General features: G+C 37.9%; 1 protein-coding gene across 5 annotated transcripts in view; it reads right to left on the bottom strand.

Annotated features, from left to right (window-relative positions):
• Window positions 1-10,465: 10,465 nt before the first annotated feature.
• ambra1a (autophagy/beclin-1 regulator 1a) overlaps window positions 10,466-27,924 on the bottom strand; it is an 84,173-nt gene continuing 66,714 nt past the window's right edge. For 3 of the 5 annotated variants that reach the window (XM_079639366.1, XM_079639368.1, XM_079639367.1), the window contains 4 exons: window positions 27,741-27,851; window positions 26,196-26,404; window positions 14,645-14,761; window positions 10,478-13,259 (listed from right to left, as the gene is read on the bottom strand). In XM_079639366.1, the coding sequence (XP_079495492.1) occupies window positions 12,682-13,259; window positions 14,645-14,761; window positions 26,196-26,404; window positions 27,741-27,851 (1,015 nt within the window). In that variant the 3' untranslated portion in view covers window positions 10,478-12,681. Of the gene's footprint in view, window positions 13,260-14,644; window positions 14,762-26,195; window positions 26,405-27,740; window positions 27,852-27,924 lie in introns of all 5 variants that reach the window. The other 2 variants (XR_013800638.1, XM_079639369.1) reach the window with 2 other exon arrangements.

Genomic DNA, 27,924 nt, shown 5'->3' with positions numbered 1-27,924 from the left:
TGCCTCAAGTGGAGGAGTTCAAGTATCTTGGGGTCTTGTTCACGAGTGAGGGAAGGATGGAACGGGAGATTGACAGACGGATCGGTGCAGCTTCCGCAGTAATGCGGACGATGTACCGGTCTGTCGTGGTGAAGACCGGTCAATCTACGTTCCTACTCTCACCTATGGTCATGAGCTTTGGGTCATGACCGAAAGGACAAGATCCCGGATACAGGCGGCCGAAATGAGCTTTCTCTCTAGGGTGGCTGGGCGATCCCTTAGAGATAGGGTGAGGAGCTTGGTCACTCGGGAGGAGCTCAGAGTAGAGCCGCTGCTCCTCCACATCGAGAGGGGTCAGCTGAGGTGGCTCGGGCATCTGTTCCGGATGCCTCCTGGACGCCTTCCCGGGAAGGTGTTCCGGGCACGTCCCACCGGGAGGAGACCCCGGGGAAGACCTAGAACACGCTGGAGAGACTATGTCTCCCGGCTGGCCTGGGAACGCCTCGGTGTCCCCCCGGAAGAGCTAGAGGAAGTGGCTAGGGAAAGGGAAGTCTGGGCATCTCTGCTTAGACTGCTGCCCCCGCGACCCGGCCCCGGATAAGCGGAAGAAGATGGATGGATGGATGGATAGAATAAAATCTGCACTCTTCAAAACTACAAAGCACATCAACAAAGACAGATATTGACACTGGAAATTCTCTTCCATTTACTATTCCATTTCCAAACATTCTCCTATTGTTAACCACTATTATTATTTTTTTTAGTATAAGTTGATTCATTATATATATATATATATATATATATATATATATATATTGTATATATAAAGCAATAATCAAATCTTCCTAACGCTTTTCATCAGAGATCAATATTTGTATACAATATTGTACCTGCTGAAGATAAACTAGGAATCATAGGACTAAAAAGAAGTAAAAAGAAGAGTGAAGAGAGAAATAAATAATCTCTCCCAATCATTCCTATATTCAAAACAGGACCAGAATGAAACAGATGCAGAGAGCTTCCAGGCCTGTATTCAGCACTAAAGCTAGGTTTAAAAATAAACTAATATAGATACTATTGTTCCTAATCACCAGACGAACTAATGGCATAAAATTGAAATGCGTGACAGAAGGATCCCAATGATAGAAGTGAGTAGAGATATAAACTACTGCTTACCAAAAATGCCACAATATACAGTACAGCAAAATGGCTGTTAATGAAGAAGGAAACCTCTCGGAACCACATGGTGTAGTTACAACCTCTACCAGTAGGGGCTAACAGGGCCATGCTTACTGTTGAGATAAGTTTGCTTTCTGAAATTTAGATTTTCACATCAAGACTTATCTACAAAGATCAACTAAAAGTTGATTCCTCATTATATGACCCTTTTAATTGATACGCCTATGAATTTCTTTTCCCAAAATAAATTTTGTATTTTATTTTTTCAAATCTGCAAAGGAGGTTTGTAGCCTACTCGTCTGCACAAAGCTGCTTTGATTTATCTTCTGCATGTTTTGCATGTTTGACTGTTAGAACACACCACTGCATTTCAATGACACTGAGGTAACTCGACTTGGCCATTGTAGGATTTCTTCTGTTTGATCCCTTCTGTTTTTGGGCTTTAGATGACAAATAGATGCTCTGACGTTGACGTGTACATGTAAAACTGATACAACTTCTCAATTTTACCACACCATTATACAACCCTCCACAATTATTGACAGCTGGGATGAATGCTTTGTACAAATGTTCAGGTCAGGTGCCGTTTTCTCTGTCCACAGTCCGTTGTTTTAGCACAGCTGTGGGTAAATTATTTCTTGCTTTAGAGAGCAGTGGTTTCCACTACAGTAACCTCTCATATACACCATTCTAGCAACGGCTCTGATGTTTTTCCACCTGTCAACTTTCTGTCTGATGGTACACTGAATTTAAGCCCTAGTCTTTAGAAATTCTTTTATAAGGCTTTCAAATCTTGGGAGCTTCATCAACTCTTCCCCGGGGTGCTCTAAAACGTTTTTCTTTTCTTTCAGCCATTTCATACTCAAAGCAAAAATCTGTTCAGAAGAGGTTGAAAAAAATGAAGTTTCCAGATGGCAAAACAACAGAAAAACTGTCTTTTTAATGTTGTAACTTCTATGTTGACATCATACTATGCAATCATACTATGCATCACTGCAACAGTGTCTAATTGGCAATATTGAATCAACAGATGATGCTGCCATTATAGACCAAACACAACACTATGTTAGTATTAGTGCATTAACAGGACTGTGCAGGAATTCTGAAGGAGATTTTTATGAATGAGGCAAGTGATTGTAATTACTGCAGACAGTATCACAATATTGTGGAAAAAGAAGTGTGGTTTACAGGAGACAATGAAATCCTTGTTATCTGGTAAGCAATGTGACACTGTAAGAGATGCTTGTGCAGTTCATATTAATGGTTGATTGCACATGTGTGTTGATGCATGCACTCCGTAAAATGCAAGAATAGGTGCTCTAGGGGCATGTGAGATTCGGGACCTCTGTAAAAACTGTTGGCCTGATTAAGTCAATCCTTGTAAAATTCCGGAAACACACACACACACACACACACACATTCACTCACTCAGGTGCAAGAATAAAGACTGCATGCTCCACTGGCTTTGAGATAGAGAGATGGAAGGAGTGATGAGAGGAGAGAGAGAGGCATGGGAATTAAACGATAGTGAAAGATTCAGGATAGAGAATGAAAACTTTACATTTACATTCATGTGCTCTCAAACTCACATGTGCAGGAATGCTTTGAGCTCCCACGTGTAACTACATGAAAACACAAGTATCATAATGAAAAATATCATTTGTAAATAAAAATAAAAATGTTATGGCATCATAACTTGAAACCGTGCAAGGATAATTATAGACTACTTACCTATGTCTAATAAGAGTTGTAAATGGAATTGTCCCTAAGCCAGGAAAAGATAAAATCATGAAAAGAGGTAGATGTTTAAAAAAAAAATACTTAAAGGCCCCCTGAAATCAAAATTAAGTTTTTTAGCTTTTAGTATAAATATATGTTAGCCTTAAGGCTATGAATAAGCTGGTATGTTCCAAAACAATGACAAGATTTATTCCGTTTTCGAACAGTACGTTGCAAGAATGAAATGGCTAGAATTTATTCACACCTCTACTACGGAATCCAACGTATCATCAGCGCTCGGATTCGCTTCCATGGTGGTGTCACCATGGTGCTACCGAATGCAAGTATTAGGTAAACTAAACGCTATTGGCTATTTAAAAAAGGGGGAGGAGCCATTCAATATGTCCCACCTTAGCTTCCTGTTTCAGTGGAAATCAAGTCAAAGCATCATACAAATCTGCACGTTCCAGGCACTTCAGTGGGCCTTTAAATAATTAAATAATTGAAAATAATCTTAAAAATAACCCTAAAATGTGAGCTATTTATTTGCAGAATACACCCTGCAGGGGAAAATAAAACTATAAACTATAAAGCTTGGCTGGCCTAAGCTGGTTTAAGCAGGTCTTCACCATGGTCAGACTGGTGGACAGCTGGTCTCTCAACTTGACCAGCTGAAATGTACCCAAAAGCTAAAACCAGCAACTGCTTTTAGCTGGTTTCTTTTTTAGCAGAACGAACAGATCAAGCCAATAAATGCCTGAGATTTTACCTCTGTCTACACAAGTATCTTGTGTTTCATGAAATTAACTTTAATTTCACTTGAATATAATTACATTTGATTCATTAGTCAAGGCCATAAAGAAGACATCAGAAGCGTACGCTGTTTCACTGTGAAGTCTATAACACCGTAAGGGAATATTCTCTCATGCAAACAGACCACAGGGTAGGAACGAGATCTGAGGGAGCCGTTAATGAGGTGAGGCAGACCAGCACTCCTGTGTGGACATGACGAGACGTCTCAACTAAATCACTGTGTGTATAGTTACAGTACGCTCTGGTCTCTCATTAGTTCGGTATGAATACTGAGCTTGATGATCTGAGTACAGCAGGAGAAGGGGAGAGGGAAACTTTAGAATAATTGCAAATATCAAAGTACCAATGTTTTAAACCGTGAAAACTAAAACTTTACCAAAACTAATAGGCCTACTGGTGAGACATATCAGTTATTTAACAACATTTTATTTTGCCTTATCCTTTAGTTTGTTTCCAAAGCTGTTTGGTGAAATGCCCCCCAAGGGAACAGTAGAAACAACAACAAAAACAAAAAGATGGGCAGAATAAGACTATAATGAAAAGCTACTGACTCATGTTTGCCATGAGAAACCAGTTCCAGTCAGGATTAGACGTCCATAAGTTCTCGAACAAGTCAAATGATAGGCTCATTAAGCTCATACATCACAGACACACATAACAAATTCCATTTCACTTCAGTTGCTCACCCACTGAAATGAGATATAGCACTGCTGCCGAGTTCAGCCTGCATCAGTTCAGTTCTGCTTTGTTAACTTTAGAACTGCTGAATCTAGATTACATGAGCACCACGTTGAGTTTGGCACTGAATTCAGGCAGAGTTGAGTTGAGGCAGACTCTGCCTCAATAAAACAATTGATAAAAAGTTCACCAATAAAAGTGATTTGCAATAGCTAACTGAATTGCTGACAAAGCAAATGGCTTTTTCCCTCAGTGTTTTTTCTTCTGGCATTTTCTGATGTTTTTAAAAGTTCTTCAAAGTACCCCTATAAATTAACTTTATGTGGTTGATCTTTAAAGTAAAACCGTAAACTGAAAGAGTCACAATACAGACTAAAAAATGCTATGAGCCCCACTAGTTTTTGATAATGAGAGAGTTGTATTATGCCTGAGACTGAGGGAGCATTGGTTTGGAAAACAGATTTGATTCCAACACCATTGGACTAAATCGGATTAATTGATAATCTGCTTTGAAGTGACAGAAGAACTACTGTTTATGCCCCTTCATACCACACCTCTTTACTTAGGAAAGAGAGATAGAAAAGAGAGATTTTTTTGTCTTAATGAAAATGAATGAATAAACAAGTCAGATGATTTACAGACTACTTTCTCCTCCCCTTAATCCTAACCTAATAGCTAGCAAGTCAAATTAGTAAAACTAAAAAAAAAAAATCATATACAAATGGCACAAGTCTGAAGATGGGAATGTTAGGAAAACACTTCCAGACAATTAGTTTCCTCCAATTAGTTTCGCCATGGATCTGACTGCAGTTTGCTTATTATGAGAATGAGCTGCGCTTCCTGCTTTTGAAATACGAACATAACACGCATTTATGCATGCACACACTTGTGTTCTCATATGAATATAGAGAAAGATCAGCATCACATAAAGCCACAGACTTCTACATCTCACCCTCTTCTGCTTCTCTCTATCCTCTCTCTCAACTTTTTATATTTCCACCCATTTACGTTATTATATAACACTCTCAGGGGCTCTAAGTGCAGTGTGTTCTCTCTGTTTAAGAGGTGCATGTTTGTATTAGGATCATTATTCACCACCAAAAGACAGAGAGGTACCAGAGCAAGTGATTAGATGTGTGAGAGAAAGGAGTGAGTGTGTGTGTTTGTGCGTGTGTGTGTGTTTGTGCGTGTGTGTGTGTATGTGTGTGTGTGTGTGTGTGTGTGTGAGAGAGAGAGAGATAAATAATTAAACTAATCAAAAACAAAGCAGTTATATCTAAATGGAAAGTCAAGCTAATGTAATGCAATGATGAGCATCTGTTTTCCGATGAACAAGAACACAGTTAAGTGTCTAAGCAGGACATGCAAAACATCCTTTCAGCTGCCTTTTATCGTGATCACTTCCTGGCAGCAAAAAACAACCAAAATTGACACCTTTCAGACTCTTCAGCTGAGCATAACATTCCAGTACACCGTAGGAGAAGATACAATTATGCAAATATACTCTTAAAAAGGTGCTTTGGATGACAAATGGTCCTTGCTGGAACCATTACCGCTCAGAGAACCCTACGCAAATACGGTTCTTCACAGCTCTCAGGGGTTTTTGGCATCACAAACACGGTTCTAAGCCTCTTTTGAGGGTTCTTGTTCAACAACAACAACAAAAAAAACATTGAATTGTTTCTTTGATCAAGTACATCATCGAGTAAGTGGAACTGTTATTTTTTGTTGACTTCCCTTTGACTTTATTCTATTTGACAAGTCCCTTTGCTCTGGTTATGTTCAATAATGTGACATAAAATAACAACAGTGAGATTAATAATATAACAATAACATAATATACTAATCATAATATTTTCTCTCTTCCCTGTCTGATTTATTTTAAAAGGTCTTGTATCTTAATAATTTCAAATTAATTTGCAAGAGCCTGTGGTGTCTTTTAATGTGGTCTTACTAAAGCTAGTATTTTTTGTGTAGTTATACCAATAAGGGATAGTTCACACAAAAATAACCATTATGTTATAATTAATCACCATCATGTCATTCCAAAGCTGTATCATATTGACTGTGGAAGATATTTTGATGAATGTTGGTAAAACGTTTTGGTGACTTCCACTGACAATAAAAACAATTCTGACTCTATTATTCAGCAAGGACACATTTCTCAAATTGTTCCACAGAAGACATGAAGTCATACAGGTTTGGAAAGACATGAGTGGAAGTAAATGATGACAGAATTTTCACTTTTTGGGTGAACTATCCCTTTTAGAACGTCACTGTAAAGTGGGTAATTTTGTGATACTAAATAAATGGACGTGAAGAATCTAGTTTAGTTCAAATTATTTTATTATGCAAAATTAGACACTGCGGCATAATACGAGAGCCATGAAATTAGCAGAGCGGTGTAGAAAATGGGTTGCTGGGGAAACGGTCAATTAGGCCTCTACAATTAAGTGATCATGTTATCAAAATATGACCCCAGAATGCCACGACTGACCAATCAGAATCAAGTATTCCAGAGAGCAGAGTAATTTGCATAAATATGACACAGGCTATTCAAATCTGTTATGATTATTGGATGTTCCTAAAGCTTTTTTTTTTTTTTTAACAACAGTCAAACACCATCCTCATAAACACCATTCAGTATTTATTGAAGAGTGCTGCATGCATTTTAAACCATACTACATGAGGTCTTTTCCCCATGTTATTCCTTTTTAATAACTAAATTCTGAGGTTTGCGCATTTAGTGGTTTTCTAACTCGCAATAACTGTGTTAAAGGTGCATGGAAAGTTGGCTGTACATCTATATTTGATTTTTAGTTTGTTCTTTTTATGAAAAAAAAGAAGGTATTTATGCTAATCGCTGCTTTATTTCAACGGCACCTCTCACTTGAATATAAACCATCTCTAGATACTTAATTATATTTCTATTCAATACTCATATCAGTAGTAATCACTGGCACACAGACCAATTTAAAGTTATATTTTATAGCTTTCATATCTTTTTTATTACAATGTAAGTTTAATAAAAAAAAATTATGTAGGCCTACACGCTACTTTTATGCATTACAAAGCCATAAACATACAAAGAATAGATCATGAATATTAAAGGTTAATCAAAAAAATTATAAATATCCACTGTGTATGACGGCAAATAATCAGTCTATTATGATCATGATAGCCTAGATTACACTAAATTTCAGGGTTATGTATCCTGTTGAGTAATACGGGCAATTTTTTGACAAAATGTATCAATACACCATAATGTACTGTAGTATGAGCAAATGCTGTGTGGATATTTCCTGTACAATCTCAGTGGCTTTATTAGCTGTACAGCAAATTATAACTGACAGCAGCAGAGAGGCACGGGAAAATGATCGCTTTAGAAGAAAATGTCACACACACATTTCAGGGAGAAACAAACAAATACATGTACAACTTGCCATATCTGTTAGAGAAACATGTGATAGCTTTGTAATTGCATACAGTACCTAATGGCTGCACACTGTGCCAAGGGTTTTTTAGCAATAGTAAATGGGCCGGATCATTAGCAGCATGTTTTGCTGTAGTCATCCCCATTAACCTCAGCCCACTCTGTTTATCTGCCACATTATACAATTAAGAGGGGCTTTGCATAACAGTCTTTCTCTCTCAGAAAACACCCATCATTAAATCTCCTCTCTCACAGCCTAACTGTGCATGTGTGCACTTGAGCGCTCAGAAAAATGCCACCACACACACACACACACAGACACACAGACACACGCAGTGCCCACTTACGCGGCGATGCAGCTCTCTGAGATCCTCTGTGTGGAGCACTTTATGCAACAGCAGTTCTGGAGAGTGAGAGCAGAGTTAGTGTAGGTGATAATAACGCTCAGCAGGGCATGTAATCATGTCAGTATTAGAGCTTTGTTTCTACACAAAATTACTGAGATCAGCTTTATAGGGAGGACTCTGATCAGGCCCGCTGTGGTCAACCTCACAGGTTGAAGATATGATATGCAGTGAGATATGAATTCCAGCAATCCCAGCCCTCTTTACTCATTCACAGCATCAATACTTATATATGAGACAGGAGACTCACAAAAAAGCAGAGAGTCAGCTGAACGTTGAAAATAAGACACACTGGGCTAATGGCGAACAAATTTCCTGCCAGACAGGTGGAATTTCTCAGAGCCTTTAGGGAAACGTGTATAATCGCTTTCTCAATATAAACAGTGAATGCTGCAGAGGCTTCCAGCCCCTCGGGAACGTTCTGTCATTGCTCAGTCTGGGGGAACAGGAATTGGCGTCATTTCACATGGCAGGAATGGATTTCTCAGTCCTGCATTAAAACTCTTGATATTTGTCAGGATGACACTGATTAGAGGAGCAAAGTGTTTCTATCAAGGAGGACTATAATAATATCTGAAAAAAGCTATTTCAAAGGCAATTGCTTTGCTATATAGAGAGAGAGACTGAAATTTTGTTTTTGAAGTCTCTTCTGCTCACCAAGGTTGCATTCATTTGATCAAAATACAGTAAAACAATATTCTGAAATGATAATATTATTTACAATGATAATAACTTTTATTTTATTTTTTACAGTGTAATTTATCCCATTGATGTCAAAGCTGAATTTTCAGCATCTTTACATCAGTGTCTGATCATTCAGGAATAATTTGCTGCTTAAGAAACATTTCTTAATATTATCAATGTTGAAAACAGATGTGCAGATTAATATTTTTTAAAGAAACCGTGATAGATTTTTCAGAATTCTTTAATGAATAGAAAGTTCAGAACAGCATTTATTTGAAACATTTGACATATTTTGTAACATTGTCTTTACTGTCACGTTTGATCAATTTAATGCATCCTTGTGCAAATATTATTTCATTTTCAAAAATGTCTGTCTACACATACAATGAATAAAAATACATAAATATAATACATTTTGCTTATAAATGCAGCAATTAAACAAATATATAAATATTTAGTCTGAACACAGAGCTGCTTGTAAAAGGTTATCATCGATGGAGAAATATGCTTTTTGCCACCCACATGGTGTAGTTACAGCATCTACCAGCAGGGGGTAACTGCCTCATGCAACCCTGCCAAACCTTGACCTCCTGGTATGTATGTCCGGCATGTGTGCAGCAGAATGCTGTAAGGCAACTCTCTCGCTTCTGTTAATGAGCTCTCAGCTGTCTTGAATCTACATCAGCAATTAGCCACCACACAGTTTTAGTTGAATGGAGCCCAAAAGCACAGAATGTTCTTATACATGGCTTGTTGGATGTTGCCTCTACAGACTCACATTAGCTAGTTTGGCTGTTGCTTTCATACATGCCTGCAAGATGAAGTGTTTCTGTGTGTGTGTGTGTGTGTTTTATACCATGAAACTGATGTTTTCTAACAGGTCATCTTGAGGTCCTCATTAAAGGGCTGCTCCTCAGAATAGAGACTATTTTTTTAAGCTTCCCTTGAGATCCCATTTAATCAGTATAAGGACTGAAAAAGGCTGGACTAAAACACTCTTCCTGATGTCCCTTCCCTGATATGCAGCTCTCACACATCTCATTTCTATTCACATCTCTCTGAGCCATTTTCACTGTGAAGATTAACAATTAACAATCTTAAATGACATAATTGTACCTTCAGAATCCTATTGCAAATGTCTGAAGAACTGCAGATTTGAGAATCTTAATATTAACTGACAAATCATTTTTACAGGCCTTTTTATTCAAATGGTCTCTCAGAGCCAGTGTTAACCTCTCCATCATATCATAGTGAACACTATCGCTGCTTAGTCTCATTCACAGTTCTGGAATCATCTGAAAAGAATCTACTTACGTGAGAGGCATAATCCTGAACAGGCAGCACTGATCTGAAGTCGGCTCAGGAGCAACAAGGCTAATATGAATGAAAATGGTTATATAAATGAACTACAGTGAATCTAATAACATCTGGACCTTTAGACTTTAGTTTAAAGAATCAATAGGTGCAGAAAAAGATCAGATCAAAATACAGTAGGGGCATGTGAGACATCTCTCATGCCGGTCATCTGCAACAAAAAGGCCCATAATAATATTAAAATAAAAACAATAGAAACAAAACATTACAAAATTAGCATTTTTATCTGTATCGCTATCTACACACAAACAAACATTAACACGGTATGTTTGTTATAATTTTATTCCATATAATTCACATACAGGACTGTTTCCCAGTATGCAGATCAATGTTTTACCGCAATTTTTTCTTTGAAAAGACAAACATTTAATAACAGTTTTCTAAAAAGCAAACAGAAAAAGAAACAAAAAAGACAAAAATTAGTCACTTTTAATGTGAAGTATAATCCCTCAGAAAAGCTGCTGCTGTAAATCTACAATGTCTTATACATCATGTGCAGAAAAAGCACAACATTTTTGTTGTTGTTTGTTTTGTTTTACTGTAGGAGGCCAGTGAGCTCTAAAGCAGAGGTTACACTGTTTACCAAAGCAGCAGGTTGATTCAGGAGACACTGTTAGACATTCATTTTCAGGATAAAGTGGTTTGCCAAAAGAAGCAGAGAGAGCCTCTCCATATTAATGCGGAACATAATGCCTTAGCCAGTGAACAAGAAAAATCTCACGTAAACATTCATCCAAACATCCGCCTTCCCTATGCAGTACTGTAGCACTGTGTACCAGACCACACCATTTAGACAGTGAAAAACACCATAAAGACACTCCCTAAGGTCACATATCAACATAAAGTACACTTAAGCACATCCAACATTATGATGTGGTGGTTATTTAGTGGTTTGTGAACAAGCTGGTCAAAATATGCTTCAAATTCTGAAATTTCAAAAGGCATTACAGCAGAGCCAGGGGCACACTTTGAGGTTCAATGGACAAGCTCTCTGAACACACACGCACGCGCGCACGCACGCACTTATCTGAGAGAGAAGGTAGAAACCAGAGTGCTACATAAGAAATAAAAGGCAAGGTAGCAACAGAAATGTTGTCAGGTGTCTGCTTAACTTTCAATAGGCTTTGAAAATCTACAGTAGCTGACAGAACTGGGAAAGTGTCTCTCTCACATTGACATGCTTGTCAAACTTCACCGCTTCCCTGTTGAGGTTCTGAGTGTGAGGTTTATCACATTGTGTCAAGAACCACTTTACTGTAAACAGGGAAGGGAAAACCCTTTCAAGAAGCCAACTTTCTGTTCTTTATTTAGGGCAAAGAAAGATAATTAAGGGGTTTCAGGGGTAACGATGGGTGGAAAGAAGACTGACTTGGCCACATGGAAGACTGATGAAGCTGATGGTTTTATGGGGCTACAGATCTTAAAGGTTGAAATGAAAATTGTGTCATTCCTTACTCACCCTCATGTTGTTCCAAACCAGGAATCTTCTCAATTCTAGAAATAAACCAATTATTTCTTCTCAATTCTCAAAATAAAATAACTTATTTTGTGTTCTGCAGTCGGACAGGTTTGGAAAAACATGAGGATGAGTAAATGATGAATTTTAATTTTTTAACTACCCATTAATGCCACAGAATTAACTCTACAAAATACAATATTTGTTTAGACAACTCTGTCTTCTTTCTTGATTCTCTTTCTCATCTTCTTTCCATAATTAAAAAAACAACGACAGAAAAAACAAGGTGTGGCCTTTTCAACTTTATAAAAATCTGAACTAAAATGTAACAATCACCTTCTAAAAATGGGCCTTCCTTCTACAGAAGTGACTTTACACCCAGTTCTAAACTAACCAACAGTAACATAACCAAATTGTTCAGAGTGTGACAAGTTTTTGTAACTTCAAATACAAGACTATACGAGACTTTATACTTTTCTGGTCCAGGCAGCAGATTTCAATGGCATCTGAAATGTTACATATGAAAGAAGTTGTAGAGGAACAAAATGTTCAGTTGAACTGATATTGCTCTGCAGACTCAAGACTGCCTGCAAAGTGACGCTCCATCTCTCTGGCATTCACATAAAAAAAACACATACACACCTTATTCTGTACGTGGCTATATATGTGCGCACTTCATGATGGACAACAGGCAGACAGAGACCACCACTAGAACCTTCGGCAAGGCTGACTGAAGTACAACATGGAATCGTCTGAATACATTGCTGAGTTTTAGCTGATCAGGAAACTACAACTGTTTCTCCATCGTTCATTATTCACTAAATTGTGTCAGAGCAGATGCAAAATATTAACGCTGATGCGAAAGGAACGCCGAGTGCAAATATATTCGGACGTTTCTGTTGTGTTGCCTTGTCTTTTCTCGTTGTTTTCAAATGATGACTTCTCTGCGAACTCCGCCCCTTTCACCGCCCATACTCTTCTCCGTGGTAACTATTATCACTGTTGCTGTAGTTACTGTTATTCACTGGAGAAAGAGATGGTGAGGATGAGAGTAAAGATGGAGAGAGGGGCACAAAGTCTTGGAGCTCCTCTCCCTCCAATACACTGTCTGTTTCCATGGAAGCAGAAGGTCCGTTTGTGTTTACAGCAGATGAGAAAAGAGGTGAAAACTCCTGTGACAGGAGGGACGTGTGAAGTCTCTCTTGTTCTACGAGGGGTGTCAGGTCTATGTCTGTAGAGGTGCCCAGAGCTGTGTCGGTATGAAGCCCCAGTGCGTTGGTGAGGACGCGGGAGTACGAACCTGCAGCTCCAGCCAAAGACTCAGGGACACTAGAGGAGGGACCAGGGATAGGACTCAAAAGAGTACGGCTTCGTGCGTCCGCACCTGTCTGGGAGCCACGGTGGATATGGTGGCTGACAATGATGTTGTTGCCAAAGCTGCCCATAGAAGCCATTGTGGTGCTCTGCTCACGCTGGACAACCGCAGTCATGCCGCCCTCAGCCATTAGCCTTCGGATACGAGAAACATACTCTGCCTGACCTGAGAGAGAGAGAGAGTGAAGGAGAACTATTGAGTTCTTCAAGAAATACCAGTGTCCAACTTGCTTTCGGGGATCAATAAACTTTATTAGGGAGGAACAAAGTAATAACCCTGGATGGCCTTTTGGAGAAAAAGTGAATTTGACAGCTTACAAAACATGAAGAGTTGCAGGGTGTGTTGACAGCGAAATGTTTGGTGTTAGTGGAAGATTTATGTCTTGCTAGTGTCAGTGGAGATTTACACACATAAAATGGCTTTCAAACAGCTGTTACAGAACAGGTTTACAGCCTGGACACATGTTGTATGGACCTAATTTAACAGGAAGGTGCAGTGCAATTAAAGCGCCACAATTGACTCTAAATTATTCATCAACTATGTCTGCAAACTCAACTCTTTGATCCTCATCTAGTGTTTAGGCACTGTGGATCAAGTATAGTTAGTATGAGTATGAGAGTGTGTTTCAGATGTTTGCATCAGCATCAACAATCCTTTCAAGCTTTGGTTTCCTTCTTCATGGTTTAATTTCTGCACTGATAGTTATAATTCTTGCATTCGCTTTCTGAATTGTGAGTGGACTGTGTACTCTTGTGACTTGTGCTGTGCAACAATGTGCTAATGTACAATCTAAGGGGGCTTTCACACTGGGCACGTTTGCTAAGGTCTGAATCTGAGTGCGACTGATCTGGTTTTTATAGATCCTATCGAACCTCAGTGGATTTGTGTTCATCTTGCGGCTTCACAAATGTGCACAGCACGCAAGATAGAAAGAACAATGTGGGTTGATATGTTGTTTTCTATTTAATTAGTGATATTATGTGCAGCAAAATGAAAAACACTTGCGTCTATGCGCGTTGCATTCTGCTGCTCTTTTGAGGAGACATCTGATTGCGAGCCATTCATTTGCCGCTCTGATTGCACTCACTCTACACGATTACACGGCACGCTCACTCTCGCTCGTATCCAACGAAAATCATCACTGGCATGATCACCTGCATGTGTTTGGTTGAACTAATGATGTTGTCATCAGCTAAAATGCACGTGCATGTTACTTTACATCCTGAACAAGTGAGGACCAGAGTTCAAATTGCATTCAAATGAATGAAAATTGCTCAACAGTTCTATTGAACCGCAGGGTGAAAGCACCCCAACATGTTAGCTACCAAGGTAAAAACAAGTGTATTACCTAGGATGGCTTTGGTTTTAAATGTCCTTTCTTTGTCCTAACCATAAACCATCCCTACAGTCAGAAGTCAATATTACTGTATGATGATTTAAATGTTGTTCAAGTTGGCCCTAAATGAAATCCTGGCTGGTTGATAACAGTTCCAGGACCAAAATCAATATCATAAAGTACTGTTCAGTTGTGTGAAGTATGTGCTGGTCACCTGTGCTGGGTTCAGTGAGATCTGACCCTTCATCTTCCTGAGGTCGACTGTGGGGGGGCGTCTCTGGTACCACCTCAGACCCAGAATCCTCTGGGAGAATCTCTAAATCCAGAGAGTCTGTGGATGATAAAGAATGATCATTTCAGAATTGTATAAGTTGCTTTTGAAACCCATTTGATTTATTTGATTTTCAACATAAAAAGAAAACAAATGGGATGAATAAAACAAATAAACAAACAAACAAACAAACAGATGATAAACACTTGCACAGGTTGGTGGCAAAATGAGAGAAAATAATATTACTGCTTTTTATATTCACATTTGTCAGGGAGAGTGGTACTATGACTAAACTAATATTGTGCTGTGCTTTCTTAAACCTCTGAATCCTTGTAAATGTTTGCTTTTGTGTTTGTTCTTTATTCTCACACTTTATTCTCACACTGAATGAAGTGCCACTACAATAGTTTACATATTTTATTATTACTGCTTTTTTATTGCTTGCTTATGTTTTACATTTTCACATCTGACTGAAAATCCATAAACAATCCAAATGTTATTATCAGATGAATGATTTGAGAAATAGACATTTGACAAATAGAAGCACACAAAAAAACATTGACAGTCAAGAATAATGGAGAGGAATTCTCTATCTCAGTTTTTTCTGATACCTGCAGCAATACACCTACATCAGCTATAGGAAATAAAGTAAGTGAAAATGAGAAATCATGTGTGTTTGTCTGTAAAAATGACGTTCCTTGTTAAAATAACAGAAGTGGCAATTTTTTTTCATAATTAGTTACTCAGTCCTTTAAAGCTGTTCAAGCATTAATGGTTTAAGCTAATCTCAGCTGGCAGGCTGATCTTCATGTTTTAAAGTGTCTTTAATATGATTGAATAGTCTCTCTTTTGCCAAACTGCACTCATGGTTCAGGGTCACTAATTTCCAAAATGAATACTCATTGTGCTGCCTGTAAAATGCGTCACATTGTGCAGACCACGCTCATGCTTGCCTATGTCAGTTTATCCCTCGCTGGACAACAGCTCTCCAAAAATACAGAACCTGCCCATCATCACCTGTGCCATCTGGACCCAACACAACCAAATTCTCTTTGATCACCGGTGACAAAGACCACTAATGCCAGTCTGTCCTTGTTTGCCACAACACACACTGAGCACAAAATGCAAAATAGAAAGCAAAAAAGTATATCAAATCACACAAATAACGTTTAATTAAACAAATGTTATATTTTATACTTTCAATCTATACTACAGTTCAAAAGTTTGGGTTAAAGATATACTACTTTTATTCAGAAAGGATGCATTACATTAAAAAAAAATTACAGTAAAAATATTTATAATGTTTCAAAAGATTTCTGTTAAAATAAATGCAGTTCTTTTGAACTTTGTATTCATCAAAGAATCCTGAAAAAAATGAAAAATGAAGCATGGATCAATGGCTGCTGAGAATTCCGCTTGGTCATTTTAAATTATATTAAAATAGAAAGATTATTTTAATTTGTAATAATATTTCACAATATTACTGCTTTTACAGCATTAATAAATTTAGCCTTGGTGAGCATAAGGTACTTCTTTCAAAAACATTAAAATATCTTTCAGACCCCAAACTTTTGAATGCTAATATGCCTTCTAAAGATATCATAAGATTAGTCAGGATTATTGTATTCTATTGACAGCCATAGATTAACGGTATATTTCGCTTCAGGTTTATTCATCTAGCATTACTCAATGGTGGGTAGAAAAAAAGACTCAGTGTCAGTTTAATAGAAAGCAAATATTTTTCAGATGCACTAAGAAAATTCGGACCAATGTACTGAATTTTCCGCATTGATTTTTTATCAATTATTTTATCCTTATTTTTAGTTATGTTTCATTGTGTTGTGTATGATAGCTGAAGGAAATGTCTGAAATGGCACTGTTCATTTTCTGCCAGGGCATTGTGAGAAATTTTACACACATTAATAATATTGTTATTTCTTACAGTATCTGAATATTCCTTTAAAGCCAAAGAACATTAATATATCTGACCCAACCATTCACAATGACGTCATTCAGCAAACTTTCAAAGCCCTGAATGCATCTCTGTGCCTGAGCCAATGGCAACGGTGCATTGGGGGTTTGTTCATACCAGTACCAATGTGCAGCATTATTATTTATCACATCAGCATTTTTGTTCATACACAGCTAATGAACAAGCCATTATCAGGCCGCATGAGAGAATTAAATGGCTCCGTGTGGAGCATCTCCTCATGGGGTTTGTGCTGACTGAACAATGAAAAAGTAATCTCTCAGCATTGACTGCACCCACAGGCTTCTGCAAGGAATACATTTTGCTGTTGAGTGAAGAGAGTCTTTGAGCTATATATTAATTATTTATCTAATACATAACATCTGTTATGCCTCCAAAATAGTGTGTGTGTGTGTGTGTGTGTGTGTGTGTGTGTGTGTGTGTTGAATGAGTAAGAGATAGAAAGAAAGAATCATCCCTGCATGTCTTTAAGAAGTAACCGGAACATTCTCACATGCAGATGTCCTGTTGGCCAGTTTGCAACATGAACACCACTTATACTGCTCAATCCTCACACAAACAAGCTTTCAGTGTCAGACAAAAACCCACCAATGTCAGGATGGAAATGTGAGGATTTGCTCTTCTGCGACCACAGTGCTTCATGTGAATGTTGTGACAGACTGTACAGTAAATCCCCTTAAAGGTGCATGAGTCACTGGATAAGATATCAACAACACTAGCTATTCAAACACATGGAAATGAGCTGTTTTCTATAATGATGCATGCATATTTTGTGTGTTTAAGAAAAGGGTTAAAGGACGCAGAGAGAAAGGAATTGGAGGAGAGATTATGAAATCTCTCATGACCTTTGGCTGGTATTCTGCCAATGACAGCTGAAGCTGATTCTCTGTAAAGGAGAGTTAAGGTGTCTAAGCGTCATGAAGTGAGATAATGAGACTGGTTACTGTCTGTCTGTCTAAGCTCTGACCACTGAAGAATGATGAGATGCTTGGCAGTAAGAAAGTTTTAATGCCAAATCAAACACATAAAACAAAACCATGGCTTCACAAAAACAGAACACTTTCATGATTAAGTAGGACAATCCTAACGCCGTTCAATACACTAAACAACTTTCAAAATTGCTATTCTTTTCACACTACACAACTGTCTGTCGTCGTCGATGTCAGTTCCAGTCAAAACAGATTTAACACTACAGGACTTGGGTTGCACACAGGTCTAGAAATTTAACCTGCTAAATATCTCTCGGGCATCGGCAACACACTGGCGGTTCTCTCAGATGGCGTCTTTGATAATTCAAACATAGCGATCATCACATAGCGTCCTTAACTTTTAGTCTAGAACTTTTTCTAGTCTAGAACAATAACCGTTATGTTTACACAGCGCACACAACGCCTCTGTAGCTTTACCCCCGATTTCTCTCAACATGGGGACAGGACATGGGGACATGTCAGTCAATAAAAGGGGAAAAAAGGGACGTAAAAAGTAACTCAGATATTTTGTTGTGAATTACAAAATAATGTGTTACTTTACTAGTTACTTGAAAAAAGTAATCGGATTACATAAATCATGTTACTTACAATGTCCAACCCTAACACTGCTAAAAAGCATTAATCAGCACATGATCTATCAAAGCACGACAGGGCAAGCCAAGGTAAATCCTTATGCTTTAGTTTGAAGCGCTTAAAAATATAAAAGTATTCTCATGTTTCGGACAACTTTGCCCATGCACCTTTCCTGCAGCAGCTCACTCTGTGTCCTCCACTATTTCTCCTCCTCCGCTAAATCTATTGTAATAAATAAAACTCTGTGTAGAATATAAGAGGTACATATATACATTACCATTCCAATTAAAATATTTTTTATATACTTTTATTAAGCACACCAAGACACATTAAACTGATTAAAAGTGAATGACATTATTAAGTGTCATACAAATATTAAGCAGCACAACTGTTTTACACATTTATAATAAGAACTGTTTCTTGAGCATCATCATTATATTATAACGCATATTTTAAACATCTGCATATTATAATGATTTCTGAAGGATCATGTGACACTAAAGACTGGAGTAATAGTTTCTGCAAATTCATCTTTGCCATTACAGGAAATAAATTAAAATAGAAAAGTTTTTTTTTTTATTAAAATTGAATGCAGATTTTGTGAGTATAGATACTTTACATTAAAAACTCCTACAGACTCCAGACTTTTGAACGGTAGTGTGTGAAAAAAAATCTATTTAATCTGTCATTGCCTCCCATGTCACCTATTTCCTATACCTATACCTTTTTATGATGTATTATGACACTAAAGATATCAACAGCTTCAGCCTGTCAGAACAAAAGAACAGGTGCAGCAAACTCGGGTTCAGGTGGAGCATGATCTGCCATTAGTCAGTAAACTCGATCTACTCAGGGAAATGAAGAGAGAAGAGGAGGATCACATCTCTATAGTACAAATAAATATTCCCAAAACATGAACTATAACATCTACTAAATGAACTTCTGGAGTATTTTCATTTCTGAATGCTAATGTGAGGAGATTCATTCCAAAAAAGCACATTTCAAACAAAGATTTGAAAAAATAAACAACCCAAGGATTACATTTTACATTCCGTACAACATCCACAACAAAAAAATAGAGAATAGACTGGGGGAGGGATTGAGAGAGAAAATGTCTGTGCATCTTTTTTTGTTTTTGTTTTTTTTATATAACCTAAGTAAATACAACAATGTCTTTCCTCATATTCATTACATAAAATGCACAAAGAGGATGCTAATTCTAACCCTAAACCTATTCACTGACTGCAGTTTAAAACGATACCACACTTAACCCTCGCCCACAGATCTCACTGCAGGGAGTGTGCACTGTTTGTGTGGGAAGATGGCTTTCCTTGAGGTGAGACACTCAGATGTGAACTTCATACCCTAAAACTTTGAGTCATCAAGTTCTTGGCACCTGTGGTACCTCAGAGAGACAAAAACATACAGTTGCTGCAGGCGAATACGCAGTACATCTGACCTCAGTCATACGCCACAAAACAAATACGCACAGCCATGAAACCTGCTACTATGTTACATGCAAATCAATTTCAGTAAAAAGAAAAGTGTTTACATTTAATCACAACATTAGAAACAGGTCATAAGACCATCAGACCTCTGACCACAGTCCATTCACTGATATTCCGTCTGATACCGTACACTAAACTGAACTTTAAACTACATTTTCTCAATCTAGCAAGTTCTAACCTGGTCTAAAATAAAGTTCAGGAGTAAGGCCACACAGGTTCGTTTCAATCAGTTCGCACAGAAACCAAGTCGTGTTTACAAACAAGCTGATACAGTTGATCTTTTGAGGATGAATTATTGACTGGCTTTGCCAAATTTACCAGGTTATTGACATCAAATCTTTGAAAGATATTTTTGTAAACAAGTTAAAAAGCAGAACTATACAGTATATTCCAATATTTTAGTCAAAAGTCGGGATACACAAGACTAAACAAAGGACATACACTGTTCAAAAGTGTGAAAACAGAGCTCAGTCTCAGAGACAGAGAAGTTGTATTCCTTCAGAGGTCAATGCTTTCAGAGATTTGCTAAAACCAGCAAACTTCACACAGCTTCAGTCTGTACATTTACTCAGGGACTTCATGGACTCAGTCCTGTTCCACTAATTATTATTTCTATTCATGCACTGTTTTAAAACTAACAGAGTTTAGCTTTAAAATCGAACAAGAAAGGGGTGTTCGTTCTTCTGTTTCTATTCTATTTTTAATACTCAATTTTCCGTAGAAGTACATTCATTTGACTCTTGCTAAAGCCAGAGCCAATCAATTTAAAGGACGCTTCAGGCAGTGCCAAAATGTGCTTGGTGTCCTGATAGCTCATCCCCGTCCTTTTCCCTTCCCTCTTTTAATCCCTTTATCCAACTGAATTAAAATTGTCATTTAAAACTCTTCCCACTACAACTTTCAAGCAAGAGTTAATAAACTTCAAAACTGCTAACCTGTATGCAAGTTGTAATCTATGTACGTTCCTGGGCTAAACGTAAATTTAAAAAAAGAAAGAAAAATAAAAAACTCTCTCTATGTTTGTTATCATCATTCTTACATTTTTTTTCTAAAAGAGCTTTAAAAATACACAAAAGTTTATACCTGTGCTTGATAAACCTGTTTCAGTAACACTCATGACAAGTAAATTTAACTGTATTTATTGTTTTTCTAGCACTCACAAATACAAAATTACATTTTTCTTTTTAAATTATATACGGCTTATTAGGTACACCTTGCTAGTTTCCAGGCTGGACCCCCTTTTGCATTCAGAACTGCCTTAATTCTTAATCATGGCACAGATTCAACAAGGTGCTGGAAACATTCCTCAGAGATTTAGGTTCATATTGACATGATAGCATCACGCAGTTGCTGCAGATTTGTCGGCTGCACATACATGATGTGAATTTACCGTTCCACCCAGGGGCGTAGCTGTAATTTCAGAAGTGAGGGGGACAGATATGTTGTGTATTATCAGTTTTTTTCTGACCTTTGTCTAATTGACAGGTTTTATTTTTTCTTATCTCCTGCTTCTAATAGACTAAGAAATCAAATGCACAGCTGAACAATAACCACTCATTTGTTTTATATATACAGTATTTTCCCTATGACAATTTTATGACTGATTTATGAATAAGAATTAATTATTTTTTGATCACAGTATAAGGCAGAAAATATATTTGATAGTTTATATACTGTAATAAAGGCTATGTAATTAGCAATGCATTATTCATATACTCTATTGTTATGAAAACACCTTGATGGCTTTAAAGGACAAGTTCGGTATTTTACACTTAAAGCCCTGTTTACAGACCGTATCTGATGAAATAGAACGGTTAAGATTAAAATTTGGACACATGCTCCTGTCCCGAGAATTTTAGGTTTATTTAGCTTTTGTGGACCTATTTTGCCAACCGCGTCACACCCAGATTCTTCCGTTGAGAGCTTGAATAATAGACACCAGTTGGTGGCGATAATGCACCTTTGCCAATTGCAAGCAAACCGCTGGCATTTCATTTAATACACAGAAGAAGCAGAAGAAGAAGCGGCGGAGGAATATCGTACCTCACACAGCACATTCAATACAAGTCAATGGAGGTGGACAAACACTACGATAAAACCTGTTGGAAAGCATCTTTTTCAGCGATTTTTTTTGGGATCATATCAGTGAACACCCCTGACCACTCGGTGAGTTTCACGTCTTTGTAAACGAAAGTTTAATGTGTTTTAGGAAGGAATCTGCCAGTGCACATAGACAACCATTGTGGGGGTGGGGGGGGGGGGGAAGCTAAATAAACCTAAAATTCTCGGGACAGGAGCATGTGTCCAAAGTTTAATCTTAACCGTTCTATTTCATCAGATACGATCTGTAAACAGGGCTTTAAGTGTAAAATACCGAACTTGTCCTTTAAAAACACAAACCATAAACTTTCACAATCGTGTGTTTATTATCTGCACATTTCATTAGTCAAAACATTTCTGCTTTTTATTCAGCTACAGTGATAGTTGGATGCCTTGGTCCACTTAAAGGATTTGGAACGTCATAAGTTATTTCTTCTAAGAGTCCGTTTCGGAATTTTTGCACAAAAGCGCCCTCCGGCTTTGAGTGTGAATGAAAAATACTGTACATTACATGAGAGTGTTTAGCACTCCATAATGTTCACATTGCCTCGTTTTGGATAAGAATAAAAGGTCATGCACAGACTTTCTTGTCTCTTTAACATGTTAACCGTTACATAACCATATGTACATTGTACATATGTACTTATGTACATAACCATATGTACTTTAATTCATGAGAATGAGAACCTTTACGTGAGCACATTTGTCTGAAAAAAGTGAGGGGGACAAATTTCTGTTTTATTAAAGTGCATATTCTACACCCATGGTTCCACCTCATCCCAAAGGTGCTCTATTGGATTAAAATCTGGCGACTGTGGAGGCCATTTGAGTAAGTGAACTCATTTTCATGTTCAAGATATCAGTTGGAGATGATTTGAGCTTTGTGACATGGCACGTTATCCTGCTGGAAGTAATCATCAGAAGATGGGTCACTGTGGTCAAAAGGGATGGTCGTGGTCAGCAACAACACTCAGGTAGCCGTGGCATTTAAACGATGCCCAATCTGTACTAAGGGGCCCACAGTGTGCCAATAAAATACTAAACCAAAAAAACAAACTAGAAAGGAGAGATTAACATTAAAAATTATTATTTTTTACAAATTAAAATAGATTAACATTGGTAGACTTCAACTTGAAAAATGGTGTGTACATATTTCCACGGTTGAAACAACATACCGTCTTATGTTAATTAATATTTATTTCGTGCTATAGCTAGTAGGAAGTTCACCGTTTGAACTGAGGCGCTACAGCGATCTGTCACGACACATTAAAAAGCCACTAAACAGTATTTATTGTTTAAATTTCTTAGGAAAATGTCAAAATTTGAAAGCTGACATGGCGCGTAAAAAGCCACTAAACAGTATTTATTGTTTAAATTTAAGCGTTATCCTGCTGGAAGTAAAATGTCAAAATTTGAAAGCTGATACTTTGTTTCATACCAAAAGTAACTTTCTCTGTCTTGGCTGTCGGCGCGTTATCAGGGTCCTCTTTGCTCCGGCCATTAGGGATGGTAATTATTCACCGATTCGCATCAGTGCATCGGCATAAAAGCTAACGATGCGATGCATTGATTTAAATAAGTGTGCATCGGATACAAGTTGGCATTTGGCAATTTAACAACACACTTGAAGCGCCGACACAGTCTGAGTGCATCCTTAATTTGTTTCACTGTTAAAGGTGAACTATGCAGGTTTTTTACCTTAACTGAACAGCTTCGGAGTCATTGGAATGGTTATATTAATTTTTTTGGGTTGAATGGTGGTCGTCTCGCGCCCCCCAATCGCCTGTGAGTGGAAAAACCACCCTTGCAACTTTGGGCCGTTGGGACGCCGCGTCAGAAAGTATCGCGTGATATCAGGTCTCACGATGTAACGAATTGCTTTACGGCAAAAAAAAATCTGCTAATATTCTGTCATTATTGCGCTCCCTTACGCTGTTCGAAACCCGAATGAAGAAGACGTTGTAAAGAATGTCCCGTCTGCTTTGATGTCGTTGATCTACTAGCCTCTGGTATCTGAGAGTCGAAAACAAGTTTTCCGACAGTGTTGTCAAATATCTAATCCGAAGCTGTAGGGGGAGCTCTATAGAGAAACCTGCGAGCAAAACGCGAGAATCCAGCGAAGAAATTCCTGAAACTGCATAGTAAATGTGTAACTGGAGACAGGACAGGAAAAGAATGTCTGTTTTTATTTAATCTTTTGTTTGTGAAAGAGCTACAGTAACTAAGGGGGTTGGGTCTTTATGAAGGGTCAATTGACAGTTGCTATGTCCGACAAGCCACGCCGCTCTCAAGCCCTCACGCATTGAAAAATACATCGTGGAGCAGAGAGAACACTGACAGCGCGCTGACAGACAAGACAGAGAAAGTTACTTTGGTATGAAACAAAGTCTCAGCTTTCAAATTAGTACATTTTTAAAGCAATTTAAACAATAAATACCGTTTTGTGGCTCTTTAATGTGTCTGACAGATCGTGCAGAGCCTCAGTTAAAGCTGCTCGTGAACCGATCATCTCTTCCTTCTAGTTAATCTATAGCATCAAATAAACATGAATGAACGCAAGAAGGAATTTTGTTTTAACCGCGGAAAGACGTCAGTACACTTTTTTTTCCAAGTTCAAATCCGTTAACTCAACATTAACTCTCTTGACTGCTTTGTCGGACAAAAATGACGGATTCGGTGGATTATGATTGGTCCGATTGATCGAACTCAATTGGTCTGTACTGTACAAAACTCTACAAACTGAGCCTCATCTTATGCATTTCAAAGCCAAGTAAACATTATGTTAGCTGTACAAATGACAAATAAATAAAACGTGATTGGAAACTTCAGACAGATGGTCAGATTTACAACTACAATCTATATGGAAAGAAGTAAATGATTAATTATGTGCTGCTAAATATTGCACACAGTATGATCTGACTCTTCTGAAGTTGAGCTCCCACCAGGCATTATATCAAACATATCATTCCAGCAGCGGCTCCGACTGCTAACCATGTTTATAAATAAAACACATTTAAACAGCCCAACGATCTAAAAATACAAGTGTCGGCTGGGTTAAATCTGTCGCTCTGCTTATTTCTGCAATTTATATCTGGGACCTCAAAATAGTTAAGCTTCATCGAGACATGCTTATTCATCTGTTGCTAAAAGCGACACATGCGGAAAAAGAGTAATAAGAGCAGAGAGCTAAAGTGGGCTGATGGGTACTGGAGGCTGGCAGAGTAGAAAATGGCTGGTACCAGGAAAGAGGGATGCAATGTAGTGTTTTCTGTCATAAACGCTCTCTCTGAAGCTAACCGCCATTAAACATAAGAGCAATACTACACACACATTAACTTGCCCAGTGTAGTGGCCTCTCCTGTCCCCTGTAATTACCATTAGCATAAGGACAAAATTCAGCACCCAATCTTCTCTCTTCACCTCTCAGGCTTCTCACTAAAGGCCACAGAATGACAGATAACACAAAACCAAACGGGAGCTATGTTTACATGAAGCCCAGTATCCATAAATTCAAGTGAAAGCTAAAATGGAATAAAAATTCATTATGTAAACACGTCATTCGAAATCAAATGATCCGACTGAGCTCGATCCCAATTAATGAGAAAAATAAAATTAATTAGAAAAAGAACTGGCATGTAAATCAGACATGTTATTTTAGTATTATCTATATAGTATTAATTCATATTTTGCATTTATTTTCATATTTTTATTTTCCGTTTTATTTTAAGTTGAAGTTTTAGTAATTTTGTTACAGTTTTATATCTATATCTGTTTAATTTATTTTTATTTCAGTTAGTCACCAAGGCAACAATTTTTTAAGTTTTTCACATAATATTTATATTTTATTTTGCTTTATTTTAATTAACAAACACTGTTTTTAACAGTTTTAGTTAACAATAACAACACTGACATTGAGACTTTTAACATTCGAAATGAAGGAGGGAAGAAAGGAATGGGACAACGACTTCAAAAAAGTCTTTGAGGTAATGAAAGTTGTGGCCACGTTCTCTGACAGGAGCACTGCCAGCTTCTTGTTGTTGTGGTAGCACTGACACTAAATGCTGCTCTTTTTTATGTTCAGAATACATGAGCTGCACATGTAGACAGATACAATAAGTTTGAGAAACATAGAAGTTTGAGTACTAGAATCTGCAGTCAGATTGAATTTATTCAAACTGGTGAGACAAAAAAAAAGAATGTTTTGTGGACAGAATATTTTTGCAAAGAGAAGCAGCCAATATGTTAAGAGCGAAGAAATGGGAAACTAACCAAGGATTGATTTGTCTTTTCATCTCAATGACAAACCTCACCTGAGCTCAGTAATGATGTCTTACCATCAGTAACCTGTGACCCCTGAGAAGTGCTGGGCTGCTGAGGTTCATCTGGAAGGTTATGGTCTGTTTGTGTCTCTGCATTCTGTAGCCGCAAAGTCTGTGTCTGCGTCCCCTGTGATGCAACGGCGGGGGCGGGATGTCGTGGCTGGAGACCAATCGCATTCATCAGACCCATCTCTCTGTGTGAGCGCCAATCAGTCCTGCTGTTCCTACAAACAAGACACATCGCAAAGTCTTCAGGTGCTTCCGATTTGATCTGATATGACAGATAGTTCAATTCTGCACAGGGCTGAAGGAGCTTCAGATAGCACAGGATATGTATCTGTATAACTGCTTCTTGCTAGGTAAAGCTCAATGTTGTTTTCTTTCATAGAAGTCGGGACGTACTGTACTACTATGCATTTGATCTAAAACAACTTAAAAATGAGTATAACACAAGAAGAAGTGATTCAGCTACAGGAGAAAAAAATATGCGCAACAATGCTAACAAACCAAACAAAGCCTCCCCCAAAAATGACAGACAGTTAAAAGGTTCAAATATCTTCTTTTGAAATTCATACTGGTTTGGAACAACATGAGGGTGAGTAAATGATTACAAAATTTACATTTCTGGATGACCCTTGAAATGCAATTCATAACAAACACTAAACTTGTAGACAGGGTCATGTGGCATACATAACTGAATTATCTTTAAAATACCAATTCAATTGATAATTCAAATTTTACAGTGAAAGGAAGTAGAATTAAAATGAACTGAAATTCAAGAATTACTAGAATTAAACAATGAATGTAATTTTTACCTACTTAAAAAAAAGGCAAAGTCTCCAAGATCAAGCCTTGTTTTGAAAAGGATTAAGTATGAAGTATTATAGACAGACAGATAATGGCAGTGGTAGACCATTATTATGATCATGTATGCCTAATCATGTGATGCCCGCAGTGATATGCTGTTGTGGACTTCCTCTCAGCCATCTGCTCCAGCCTGAATCTGAGCTGCCAACATAATGGCCAGGATGGTTATGCTTTGAGAGGAGACGGAAACTCTATCACAATTTTGGGTGATCCACCGTTGCTGTAGAGTGGACTAAGATGTCTCATTAAGTCCACTGTGGACAAGTGTGGCACCAACGTGTCAGATAATGAAAACCAACAACATGGGATCAGCAGTCAACACACCTCACTAAGGTTTTTTTTTCTAAAAAGTGTCAGCAAAACATGCTGGATTCATGGTTGCTGTGAGAAGGTCTAATTAGCAGCAGCGATGCCTCACAGCTGTGCTCTGCTATCATGCACATCCACTGAGTGACACACTGCTATTGCCTGGACCTTGGACAGCGATTGGAGGGCTACTCTGCAATAATTCTAAAGGGAGGTGAATCCTCTGTCACACAATATATACCATATCATAACAGAATGGATGAAAAGCTATTAATGAAACAGCTCTTTGATATATACTGAATTTGCCAAACCAACAAACAAAAATTATATTATTACTTTTTTTTTCATTTGAATTTCTACTTTTAAATTATAATAGTTTATACTCACCCTACCCTGTCTCCACCCCTGCTGCTGCTGGTTCCAACCCCTCCACCGTTATTGATCGTGAACATTCTCTCAGAGTGTTCAGAGGCGCCGTTGCCTTCTGAATGTACATCACTGCACGGTATATTTCCATGGTCACATAGACAGGCAGACAAAGAGAGAGAGAGTGAGAAGTCCAGGTAAGGCT

Source organism: Phoxinus phoxinus, assembly GCF_949152265.1.
Source record: "Phoxinus phoxinus genome assembly, chromosome: 2".
Lineage (NCBI taxonomy): Eukaryota > Metazoa > Chordata > Actinopteri > Cypriniformes > Leuciscidae > Phoxinus > Phoxinus phoxinus.
This window is presented reverse-complemented; position numbering and strand designations above follow the sequence as displayed.